Genomic DNA, 12953 nt, shown 5'->3' with positions numbered 1-12953 from the left:
AGTCATTTTCTTCTTCGTTTTGAGAAACACAAAACTTCAGACAAAAGTGTCTAGCATAAATTCCAACCGTTTTGATGTCGCATTTTTTTACGATCCTATAAGAAACCCAAGCTTTATTGCCATTTAAAAATAATTACTCGAAGATTAATGCCTCGTGAAATTCTGGCCGGTCGCTCATATCAGAATATCATGAAAGAACGGTGGATTATATCGCCGTCGATGGTGGGGCAGTAAATTTGCTCACCGTCTGAAAATGTCGCGCGGTCGGAATTTGCGGAAAGACGCCGGTAACATAGAAGAAAGTAATTTAGATCGCTCTTCAAAGGGATCCCAACTTGGAACGTGCTATGAAATTACTACCGTCGGATCATGAATCAGACTTCTTGTTGTAACTCACAATGGTTTTATAAGGGTTTAGGAATTTAGTCGAAAATAAAAGTTCAAATCGTTTTTATGCAGGTGTGTCTAGTAGCTTGTTATTATAACTGTCCCATTATCAGAAGGAAATATTAACAAGAGACATATTTCTGATTCTGTTCCAACGAGCGTGTAAAAATATAGGAATGGGATCGAGTAAAATTATCATGACTCTCAAAGAGCTTGCGCATTTCGTTGACGCATTAGCCATTTGAATATTTATGACGAGACTCGTAACTTTTCGCATGAGACTTGGTGCAAAATTTTTGCAAAAAGTTGCTCCATTAGTCACAAGAGAGATACACGTAAAAGAAGCCTTAATCGATATATCATCATGATGCAACGCGTGTTACGACAAACTGTGACGAACGGTAAACACGGTGCCGAGCACTTCGTACAAAAAAAAAGCATCATCGCAACTTCAGCAATCTGTTTTAGTTTCGGAGTTAATATTTCTCAGGGGAGCTAAACGTGTTCCCGCATGTTTAGACGTATACTATGCCGATGTTGCACATTGTTCCAATACATTACACGCTGACGTAAAAGTAAAACAACTGTCAGAAAATAGCGAGGGGTGTCGAAGTTGGAGGAATGACTTTAGTTCCACCGTGAAATCCGCGAGACGAATTCGCGCGCGGTCACATTATGAGCTGTATGCGCTGAAAAAATTTAAAAATCCGCGGATTTGCGAATTCTGAAGAACTGTCGTACCATGTTTTTATTGTTGAAAAAAAAAAACACGAAGGAAAAATTTAGAATGTATATACTGAGAAGGAGAGAGAAGAATTCAATCCTGATTGCTTTTTAATACAACTCTCATCAAATTTATCTTAAACTAATGGTCCATGCGTATGTTATTTGCGGTAAGAAATCTCTTTTCGTGCAAAAAATAACTTCGCATGCGACTACCATTAGAGATTCGAGTCGATCATTAATGCGCCGTCGAATGCGGAACTCTCTCTCTCTCACGTCCGTTCTTCTTGTATAACTCGAGCACGCAATAACTTCCACCTGTTCGTAAGAATCGTACGTGTTCTGAATGTTATTCTAGCGGGAATAGTTTACGATTTTATGGAACAAATGCTTTCTCGTTGTGAACCGTATTATACCATCGCTTTATGTCGTTTCTGTGTAGCTTTCACTCAAAATATAAACTGTACGCTTATATAATCTGACAGTACCTCAATCGATATGAAACAGATAAAACGGGAAGAAGTTTCCTCTGGAACGATAGTTCCTTTTTTTAATACGACGATAAAAAATGTTTCATCGGCGAACAGCTGCAACGAAGTCGACTAACATTTTGTAAAATTACAAATTCGTTCTTGTCACGAATAAAAGTTACTAATTATTTACGTAAATCGTTTTGGATGGACGTATCTGTCGCGGCTTTCCGTAAAATATCACGTTTCCTGAAAACTTATTTAAACAGCTTGCGTCCAAGTTAAGTAGATATTTGTCGCTCAAGTGCACTCTTGAGCACACCGATCGTTCAATTTCATTTTATAGAAAGGTTGAAGTGCACCTGAGATGAGAGACGGCAACGAAATCGTGTTCGCGTTCGGTAGAATCCTTCACATCTATCGATTTACACAGAAAACTTGCGGAAATTTCTATGGAATCAAATGTATACTTTACAAAAAATAACATTTACCGAATAGAGTATCACGGCAGTGTCGGATGAAAAACTAAAATAACGTTGCATAAGATATTCTCATTTTTTAATGTTATACATCTTCGCTTAATTTCGCCCTGTCTTTAAAACGAAACATCTTTTTTTATAGACGGGAAATATCCTCTTAAATTTTTTATGCGTACATTATCGGTGTACGACTAAAATATGAATTAATCTTTATATGACTCACTCCGTCCGGATGATATTTCGGCACGCCGCTCGGCGTTGTGTTGCTCCCACAAAATTCGGCCAGAACATCCTGGAGCTTCCGCGTGGAATCTGAGAAATAATTAACAGTTTGACAATTTATTGCATTCATAATTAAATTGTATTCTATGATGTTGGAAGAATAATTCTCAAGTATCAAAGAGAATTTAAATAATATAACACGTGTTTTATAATAGACAAAAATTTAATAAAATGTTTCATAACAATAGGTACGTATAAAACGTAAAAGAAAATTAAAAAAGTAATTTTATTGAGTCAAAAAAATTTGATTGGCGATATGTATGACGCAAATACTAAAAATTTTTTTAATATTTGAATGCTTCCAATCTTAGCTTTATAAATTGATCATTCCAACAAATGTATAAAAAAACATTAAAGTTGTAAATATATCAATATTTCGTGAGAGATTTTTTTCTGGTTGCACGATTCGACATGTCAGCAAATACGTCACGAACAAGTTTGTTTCTGATTCTGAGATAGACAGTGAAGAGAGAGGGCGATTGATCAACCATCTTGAAATCAACTGTTTACAGAAGAAACAACGGTATGATAAATTGACTAATAATAGGAGGCCATTGGCCTAATCTACTTGCACTGACGTCATAATGCACTTAACGGATCGGGATATTTTTGGGCGACTACTATTTTCGAGTCGATTGACGGCCACGATGGATCGTATTCGAACGGGCAGATGATTAATGCGTCCAGCTAAAATTCATGTTTCCGCCTCGATGACTGTCCATCTCGCATAACTGCCGATGATTATTGAACAATTATTTTATAATAGTAGAATATCCACACAAATGAGAATCGCAAACAGTGACTTTATGACAAAGCAATTTTTTTCGAAAGCTGTACTCATTACGATAAATTTATTCATTTTAAATTTATTCTATTTTAAAAAGTTGTAGACGTTCGAGCATTAATTTTCAAATACATTTAATGTTAATTTTTTGTTAAACAATCTTTAATTTGTACAGTAGATTTATAATTTAATTTATAATTATTTTTACGTTATTGTTTAACTTAAGAGAGAATGAAAGAAAATGTTTATCTCTCAGTTAATGTTAGTTAAAATATGTACGGAAAGAACTATTTTATTGAAGGTAGGTAAAAATTTAATTAGATACAGATCTGAAAATAAATTTTGTTGGATTATTAAAATAATTGTGTTGGAAAGTCAAGCATAATAAGCAATGCTGTAAAAAGTTTTGACATTTTAGTAACCAGCTTGAAGTGTTCTACATAATTATTTTTGTAGCCATCAAATTTATTTTTAGATCTATATCTAACTAATTTAAATTTTTAGATACTCATTTTAGTAAAATCGTTCTTTCCGTGCGATAAATGTGACTTGCTCGGTTATTTTTAAATATTATTGATATTAATGATAGGTATTACTTTCTTGATCTCGCTCAACTCGCAATCGCATCCTATTTCTGCGAATTCTAACGCGAAAATCCTTTGTTTCGCACAATGTAGTACTATTTCGAATAAAAGATTATGTACTAGAATGGAAGCCATATTACGGTAATGCCAGTAAATTTGTTGACGAACGGGGGCAATTTATTCAGCTTATACGACAAAGTGCGGCGCTTGTTCGATGAATTAGTGCTTTCCTGCGCGAACGTTGCATATGTTGCTCCTTCTCGAAAGACGTAGGCGTTGCTACAGTCTCGCATCTTCTTGTCAACCGAATGTGAAATACTAAACAGTGGAAACACCTGTACATCATCAAGTCCGCGATCGAGGCGTTTATGCGTGGAAAATTCGAAGCGCGTTTATTGCCGGTCGCTAAATCGCACGGAAATGTACGGCAAAATTATACGAATTTCAACGTTCGGATCTACATATTATATTAGCGAGATTATAATATAACAAGCGGCTTTATACAAGTGTTCACTTTAATTATTCATTCCAATCGGGAATTTCTCGAAATCTCGCGATTGTTTTTATCCAAAGCAATATCCACGAAAATGTCTACGAGGGTTTCAAAAAAATATTGCAAGCTACTTAACGCACAAATATTTTTAATTAAAGTTTTAAATGCATATTATTTTATAAACTTATTTCAAGCAACATGCGCGAATTTCACGATGCTTTGTAACAGAAGAGAGTAAACGCTATAAATTGCTGATTATTCAATATTTCTCTTTTCAACGTGATAGTATTTACGTTTTATATCCATCTTGATGTATTTTTAATAGCTTTCATTCAACAAACTTCTAGTTGTTGACTTTCATTCTGCGTAATTGAGCGGAGCTAATTACCACTTCGTTTCAGTTATATTTAATTGAGTTAAGTGCTATCTGTAATTAAAGATAGTGCCCCGTTGGTAGCCACATAATTTAAGAATATTCACTATGGCACACGAAAGTCTCAAGTAATGTACGACAATCAAAGACAGAAAATTTACATTTATGTATTAAAAAAAATTATATTGTTCTGTTCTATCAGAAACATGCTGTTACAAAACATCTTAACAAAATGCCAGAATGTTTTTTATTACAACGTACAATCTCACGTTAATTTACGTTTTGACGGTAACAAATAATGTTATTATTTTTCATTGTTCAAGTAAGTTACTTTCTTGTGAACTATAATTTAATTCGTGCGACGATAGTCACCCGATAGCGCGCGTAACTTCAGTTGCTTTCATCGCAACGAAACTTTTAAAGAACGCAACAGGCAACACGAGAAGCTCATTTGTATTCAATGAGTAAATTCGGGATAAAATTATCGCACTTTCGATCCGATTCGGAGCAAATAAAATTACGTCATTTGATTCATTCGGAGGACACTGTATGAATGGTCGCCTAATTAAGTATACACTCAAAATTACAAACTGTTCGAATTTGAAAAATGTAAAATTAATGCATTGACTTTGACACAAATAGAAATAAAATTGCGATAAATATTCTACTGTCATGAATAAATTCGTATAATATAGCGGTTACAAATTTGCAAATATCGTAAAGCATTAAAAAAATGTTGGAAACTTTATTTTAGTTCTTTATATAATATCAAATAATCTTCTTTATTCAAAACTTTGAAATTAGCTTGCATATTGATAAATAGTTAAGAGGCTAATCTTCATTAAGTGTCCGCAAATTAATAACAGCGTCTATTAAGCGAAAATTAAGCCAGGTGTATATAAAGTTGTTCGTGTTAAATTTTGCCGACGCTAGATAAGTCAAAGTTGGTTAAAACTTCATCAGTAACGCAGACTTTAGGATTTACGACCTGTAAAAAAAATTCAAAAGGAAAAAGAAAGAAACCCTAGTTCTCCGTTGTGATTTATCCGCATTATTTTACACGTTTCAGCACTTCCTATTCCGTTTCTTTCTTTTGCTACTTACAAGCTGCCAAGTCCTGAAGTTGTTGGAATTCAGCTGGCGAGAGCTTATCCCAATGGAAGGTCATCCTTACTTCTGATCTATATATCCCTCAGGACGAGTGGCCAGATACTGGATACTAAAATTCGTCACCTACAAATCAAAAGATATCGCTGTTTGTAAAAACGCGATCGGTATTTCTCTATGTGGTTTTGTTATTAAAGATCTTCATATAGAAATAACTAAGTATCACTATATTTTATTGAATTAAATTTGAAATTATTTATAGCTGCCTATTACATTCTTGCACTATGAAGAAAATAATACACCCATGTTCGATAAGCTTCAGTTCGAGTTGATTAACATTTCAGACTATTTAGTAACTAGCTATGTGATCAATATCGAGTCAATATATTTCTTTATATTTTTTTACATATTTTTAGCGAAATATTAATTATTCTTTTATGTAACGCGCTGATTAAATTAATTTTTTTAATATTAAATATATTTATAAATTGATGCTGATATGAAATATTTATTATTCGCCTTTTGTTCGTGCAATTCGGGCGGAAAATGCGACGTGTCATTTAAATAAATAAAATGTAATAATAAATTAAATAACATCAAAATAATAATAACATGATTAATGAAATAAATTATTTAACAAAAAAAATTAGATTTAAAGCGTTGTGCGGCTTTAATTAAGTCAATTATCTGTTAGATCAACCTAGAAGTGATTTTGATATTGATTTACTATTGTTAGTTATATATTAACATAGTCTATTGCGATATATATACATTCGTTGCGCATCAGTCGCTCGGGCTAAAATTACAGATTTACGGTCACTATGGCCGCTTTTCTCTCGCTGTAAACGCGCCTGTGTGCAAGAGAGGTATCCGAACGATCCAACATGTTCCTCCCGCAAACATGTGGCAACGGCTGGACACATGCTCTGTCAGCGAAACCTGTGACATTCGATGAAACTCGTTCGTTTGGCATTTTGAACGTTCACGATCCCTTTTCACTGTCTTTAGCTGAACCGCGTAAAACTTTATCCACGGTGAAAAAACCGTGACACGATATTCACAGGTCCAATGTATCGAATCTTTTTCCAGAATTCGCTACGGTCAGGCTTTAATCGGCGAAAAATTAAATTTTTGTTGAAGTGCGATCTATATTAAGTAATAAATCGCTATATTTTAAACTACACGTGTCTGTCTTTTTTTTTTATAAATAATCTATGTGAAATATAAATAAAACGTTATTTAATAGACGTGAAAAATCGTTCACAATACATATATTGCGTTCCTTTCTCTCTAAAATTTTATCAATTTTTCTCTCCGTTCTGAAACAAAATATATAATGAAATAAATATGAATCTATAATTGCATTTATGCATTATTGATTTTTTTATGCACATTAATTATTGTTTTAATTCAAGTGATTTTTAATTTAGTGATTATTATTTTTCAGTCCATTTTTTTTTCTCAACCATAACTTTTATTATTAATAATCGACTATAATAATTATAATTTAATTAATATTATTTTTCGATAATTTAATTATGTCGAATAACAAGTTTTAACTGTTACATGCAAATTATATAATTTTCTTTTGCATGAAAATTTTCGATCGTTACTGAAAATTAATCGATAACTCAATTAAGCGACGCTAACGGGTTTGGGAAACAAAGCGCGCAATATGCGATAATAAACTCATTCATGAATATTGATTTGAAAATATTCGACGTACCTTTATCTTTCGGGACGTATTAAATATTTCATGATAACACCGTTCGACGCTTATTTTTGCGTGTATATGCAAAGTAATTGTACAACTCAGTCTCTTTAGTTCAGATAATCGATGATTAATTCGCAGAAGTGCTAATAGCAGTTCAATAAATCAGAACTTCTGCTTTCTTCCTCTTCCGAGATAAACTGTGTTCATTTCTCACGTTAGTAATCGTAGTAATTGAATTAACCATATCGATTAGCGTTAATCAGAGTTGAAGAGGCCCTTATTGTCATTCACGTAGCGAGATCAGACGAAAGGGCGGATAGTGTCGTAAGCCGTTTGTGTATCGTCGCATTACTCTACGAAACACAGTCGCGACAAGTGCTAGGAGACGCAATTATTCAATTAGTGATACCGAACTACGTGAATAATGAACTTTCGACGGGTGATGAGTAAACAGATAGGTCATTGGTGGGATTAATTTTTTACAAATTTACAAAAATTAATAAGTAACTCGTATTTTAATATTTTTTAAAAGTATTTGTAAAGTTGTACATTTAAAAAAATTGTATATAAAAATGTTGTAACTAACTGCTTGGTCTAATTAAGAGAAATCCTGTTTTCGTTCAAAGTGGATTTCAGGCTAAATATTTCCATGTTTATATACATACTCGTATTCAATTCTACAAACTACATGTCGAAATCTTTTTCAGTCTTGAAATGCAATCATAAACAAAACTTTTGTTTATGATTGCGTTTCAGAATTGAAAAGATTTCAGCGCGCAGTTTACGGAATTGGACATGTATATAAATTCGCACATTCAAGCACTATAAGATCCGCTTTGACCAAAAATAGAATTTCTCTAAACAAGATCTATTCTCATCGGTCCAATTTCGAATTATAATTGTAATTACTTGGTGTTCCTAGTATTACATTTCAAAGAAACGAATGCACAGGACCACGAATAATCCAATCATGTGCGCTAAGGGTTAATTGAAAGAGGTATCTTATACAATTTGTTCATTGGAAGTGAGAAATCGATGCGACAGAGATGAGAATTAAATTACTGTTTTAGATTTTCGTTCCAATATCTATGAAATATAATTATTTCTTAATTCAAGTATTCATTAATATCAAGATGAAACTGCCGACATTTTATAATTTTTCGGCTTTGAAAAGAACATTGATCAACGTCGGAATCACCTTTCAACTAATATTCCGCTGGAAATCGATAGCCATTCCACCAGAAATCGATTAGTACTGTCATATATATGATACATATCATATAACTTATTACTTATTATTGTTAATGTGTAATTAACGATTTAGTTTACTAACACAAGTATTTTTTGTATTTGTGTAAAATAAAAATAAATTAATGTGTAGGAAAACAATATGGAGAAGCTATTAATATTTAGATGCGTTACTTTATTTTCTCTTTTCCCTCTTCTCAAATACGTTTTTAATAAAATTTGAGAGGTTCGTGCTTGACTCCTCCAGGATTTGATGTTACATAAACTGGCGCAAGAAAGCAATATATTCAGAAATTTTTTCAATAATCCATATTTCATCGACGAATAAAAGAATAATAATAAATATTTCACAGTCACGTAATATATTCCAACAATTTAATCAAAAGAGACAAATTATTGTTAATCATGTTTATATAATTATGCCATTTATTGATAACTGAGCTTCGATATAAAGCGAACTAATGTGAAACGCTAAAATATCTGGAGCTAAAAGGCAAAATTAAAAAAAATCAATATTTGAGTTGAAAAAAAAATAAATAACAGATAATACATCGGTCCGCGTGTAATTAGTTACGGGACTGAGTGTGTAAATTCTGTGGAATTAATTAATCAATTTGGATCGTTATAACTCGAGAGACTATCGTAATCTTCTCACATCAAAATTTTCAACTCCAATTAATATCCAAAATACGCTATTAAAGCGTTGTATAGTGGTTGCGGAACATTTTACGTAATGAGAATATGGTATCCGTGTTATCGCGAGTTTATTTACATAACATAATTATTTTATTGAAAGCATTTTACGCACTATGATGTGAAAAAATATGAAAATTCTCTTTACGCGACATTTATTCTTCTTTTTAACATTTTGAGAATTATTAAATAAAAAAAAATAGCGTCTTGTATAATGGATCTCATTCCAGATGATATTAATTAAATTGTCAGAAAGAAAAGAAAACGTTTCCCTCTAAAAAAATATGGATGTTGATTTAATACCATATTTATATAATTTTTACCGTGTTGATATTGATATAAACATATCAATATATGTATGGATTTAAATTCACATAATGTTGATGTTAATATAAACGCCATGGGTTTTAAATACACACAACATGTTGATATTGACATTAATATCAGCACGACGAAAATTATACAGATACATATAGTATTGAATCCATATCCATATTTTTTAGAGTATTTCGTCACTTTTCGTAAAGAATCAATGATTTCTGCACGGAAAGAAGGATTTTCTGAAGTATCTAAAAATTTAGCTGGATACAGATCTGAAAATAATTTTGTTTGAAAATCAACATGATTAGATGTAGAATGTTTAAACGGTAATGATGATATTACAAAAAGTTTTAACATTCTATATACTAATCAATTTAAGCGTCTTATATAATTATTTTGATGGTTCAAACAAAGATCTCTATCTAGCTGAATTTTTGGATATTTCAACAAAACCGTTCTTTCCGTGTGCTATCTGTAAATATCATCAAGTATTCGCTAAATATTACATCCGCTACGCCGCCATTTTTAATATAAGCCGGATGTGAACTGGAATTAATGGAACCGCCAGTGCGGCAACAGTTCAAAAGCAAGGGTTCAAATAACGAGGGCATCGGGCCAATAATGCTATGAATAAAAAGAAAATTTAGCACAATATCAACGGATTATCATCCCCATTTCGCATGAGACCCTTAATTCGCGGTGTGCATACAACGAGCTGTTGGTACAACGAGCACAATCGACAAACACGATGCGATGCATGATCGCATTAATCCCGACGTATCCGCTTCTCCATGTAATACTTCACTACCGATGTGTGATTCGATCATTTCCTCCCTCCTCTCCTGCGGGTATACAGATTCGCCGATAATTTCGTCCGGATTATATAATCCGGGTTTAACGCGCAGCGAGATCGGGATTCGGCGCAGCTTGCACGCGCGGTTTGCCCGCGTGCATGCCACGGGCGTGAAATACAATTTTATTGCTCCGCTGGCTTCTTCCGTGATTTACCGTGTACCGTCGGCTTTGTCCTCCGAACGCTCGCATTCGAATAAAATGCCAATCGATGCGGCGAACAACGCGTGGCGTTGTAATTAGTTTCACACGCGAATCCAAATGAAGGACAGCTCGAGATGCGGCTTGGTGCGGCCGTTTAATCCATCCCTCGAGAAAAATAAATCCCTGAGCAGGGGGACGGTTGCGATTGCGAGACTTTTTCGCGCGACAGCCGTCACTGTTTTTTTCTTGAAATGAGGAAAAAGTGGATTTGCTTTAAAAATGTAGACGAGTTTATTTTCGAAAGAGACTCAAGTTACAAATGATTTTCAAAAAATGTGTACGTGTGGTAACACGTACAATATAATCATGTACGAAAGTAACTTTATATATTGTCATAGATATTCGCATTAATTATGAAGAAAATGATAGTGCATATGCTTATAAGAAAAATTAAATGTCTTTTTTTACGTGAATATCTTGTTTGCAAGACTTGCAGAACGATATTACGTACAAAAGGATATTAGAGAGAGTTTGCTTCTAAAAGCTTTTTCAATCACTTGCAGCGATTGTAAAGTCTACAAATATTTTTTTGTATAAACGAAAAAAATTTACGCGCGTTTGTAGTTTCCCATATGTTTTTCTTTCAGTTGACAAATTGTTCCCATCAGTTGCAGTAACGCATTGCGGTTGGTAAATTGAAATTCGCAGATTTTTTTGTATTGATTTTCACTTTTATTTTGTCGCACCAAATATGTCGCTACATAATTACGTCTCCATATATTACGACAGATTTTCAAAAAATTCATGTTCTATAAACGATAATTTCGAATTAAAAACTTATTTGTTCAAACTTCCGTCCGATTGTAAAATACGTAATTGTAGAAGTTACAACACAAATTGTAGATAAAGAACTGTCTTGCTGATCCAACGGGTTATCCATCATTTAAATGGAATGAATATTTCGCGGTACTCCGCGAATGTCGTAATTACTAAAAGTATTCGCGCATTGTCGTTTCGCGATTTAATCTCTTCTATTTTTACAACCTGAAAGAAATTGCGTTTCTTCTTGCGCGGTGAAGGAAACTCGTTCAGAATAGAACAACGCGTTTCACGTTACAGCGCTTACAACGACCGATGAAATCGCTGACGGAACGTAGTTAAGTAAATTTATTATCCTGTCCCAACATCCAAATGAAATATATGCCGTCGTCAGTTATCCATGATAGGAGCATCCACGAAGACAATCACGATTCGTGGTACATCAGTTGCTCGAATACGATGTACGTACGAGTATATAAGGCGCCGCGCCGTAATATTACCCATTGATACTTCATTCAAAGCTTAGTAGTATATACTACAAATTGTATTCTCATTAATGTTACATTAATGAATTCTCCATATTATGACTGAACCTTAGACCTTCTGAGATTAGAATTAAATTATAAAATATACACAGACATTTCTTTTAATATTATTACATTTAATTAATTTTAGCGCACTATAGAAAAATTATGATAACGAGAATAATAATTTTTAACCTTTATAACATATTTACCTATACATATCTGAAATCTTTACATTTATTCGCGTGTGTGTCCTTATTATTATTTTAATAACAGCAAGGACAATGCTTCAATTTATAACGCGAATAAGCAATGTTATTTGCAGAATACTTTCGCGGATAAGCGATTTCTGCAATTGACAAAGAATAAAGCCGTTATGAGACTGCTCGAGACAGAAATATAAAGTAATATATCATGTAAATTATGACGCAAAAATACGCTGAGCTTTTTCTCGAAGAGACTTATTTCTGATAACGAGATAAATATTATTCCTTGAAATATAGGTACATGTAATTCGTTTAACTGTATTCTGTTTATTTAAATAAACGTAAGTAATTTAAATAAGTTTATAGTATGATTTTATAAAACAATAGACGATAATCAGTCGTTAACAGTATACTTAACGCATAAGGCTGCCTTCTTAACAAGATAAGCTTAATGACATAATTAACATGATATTTGTCACCGACAAGGTATTAATAGTATTTATTAATTTAATCAAAGCCATGTATAAAGAGTCGTATTTATTAAAGGGGAATGAAGGGATTAGATTGGTATTAGGAGATTACAAGCCTTGAGTGTAAATTGTGTATATCTATGAGCATGTTATGTAAATGTATGGGTGACTTTGTGCTGACTTGTGACGCTTATTGCTCCAGACAGTCTTAGTCTTAGTCTTCTATGTTATGCTTATTATACATTTTGTATGCTATAAGACCGGAACACAGACCTTTGCA

At 33.1% G+C, this 12953-nt stretch overlaps 1 protein-coding gene across 2 annotated transcripts in view; it reads right to left on the bottom strand.

Moving 5' to 3' along the window:
- Dgk (diacyl glycerol kinase 1) overlaps window positions 1-12953 on the bottom strand; it is a 99957-nt gene that overhangs the window by 45741 nt on the left and 41263 nt on the right. Inside the window, exons 2-3 of one of the 2 annotated variants that reach the window (XM_018502842.1) lie at window positions 5680-5808; window positions 2283-2371 (exon numbers count right to left, since the gene is read on the bottom strand). In XM_018502842.1, coding sequence (XP_018358344.1) covers window positions 2283-2371; window positions 5680-5743 — 153 coding nt within the window. In that variant the 5' untranslated portion in view covers window positions 5744-5808. Of the gene's footprint in view, window positions 1-2282; window positions 2372-5679; window positions 5809-12953 lie in introns of those variants that run through there. The other variant, XM_018502843.1, reaches the window with a different exon arrangement.

The sequence above is a fragment of the Trachymyrmex cornetzi genome, unplaced genomic scaffold, assembly GCF_001594075.2.
Source record: "Trachymyrmex cornetzi isolate Tcor2-1 unplaced genomic scaffold, Tcor1.1 scaffold15, whole genome shotgun sequence".
Lineage (NCBI taxonomy): Eukaryota > Metazoa > Arthropoda > Insecta > Hymenoptera > Formicidae > Trachymyrmex > Trachymyrmex cornetzi.
This window is presented reverse-complemented; position numbering and strand designations above follow the sequence as displayed.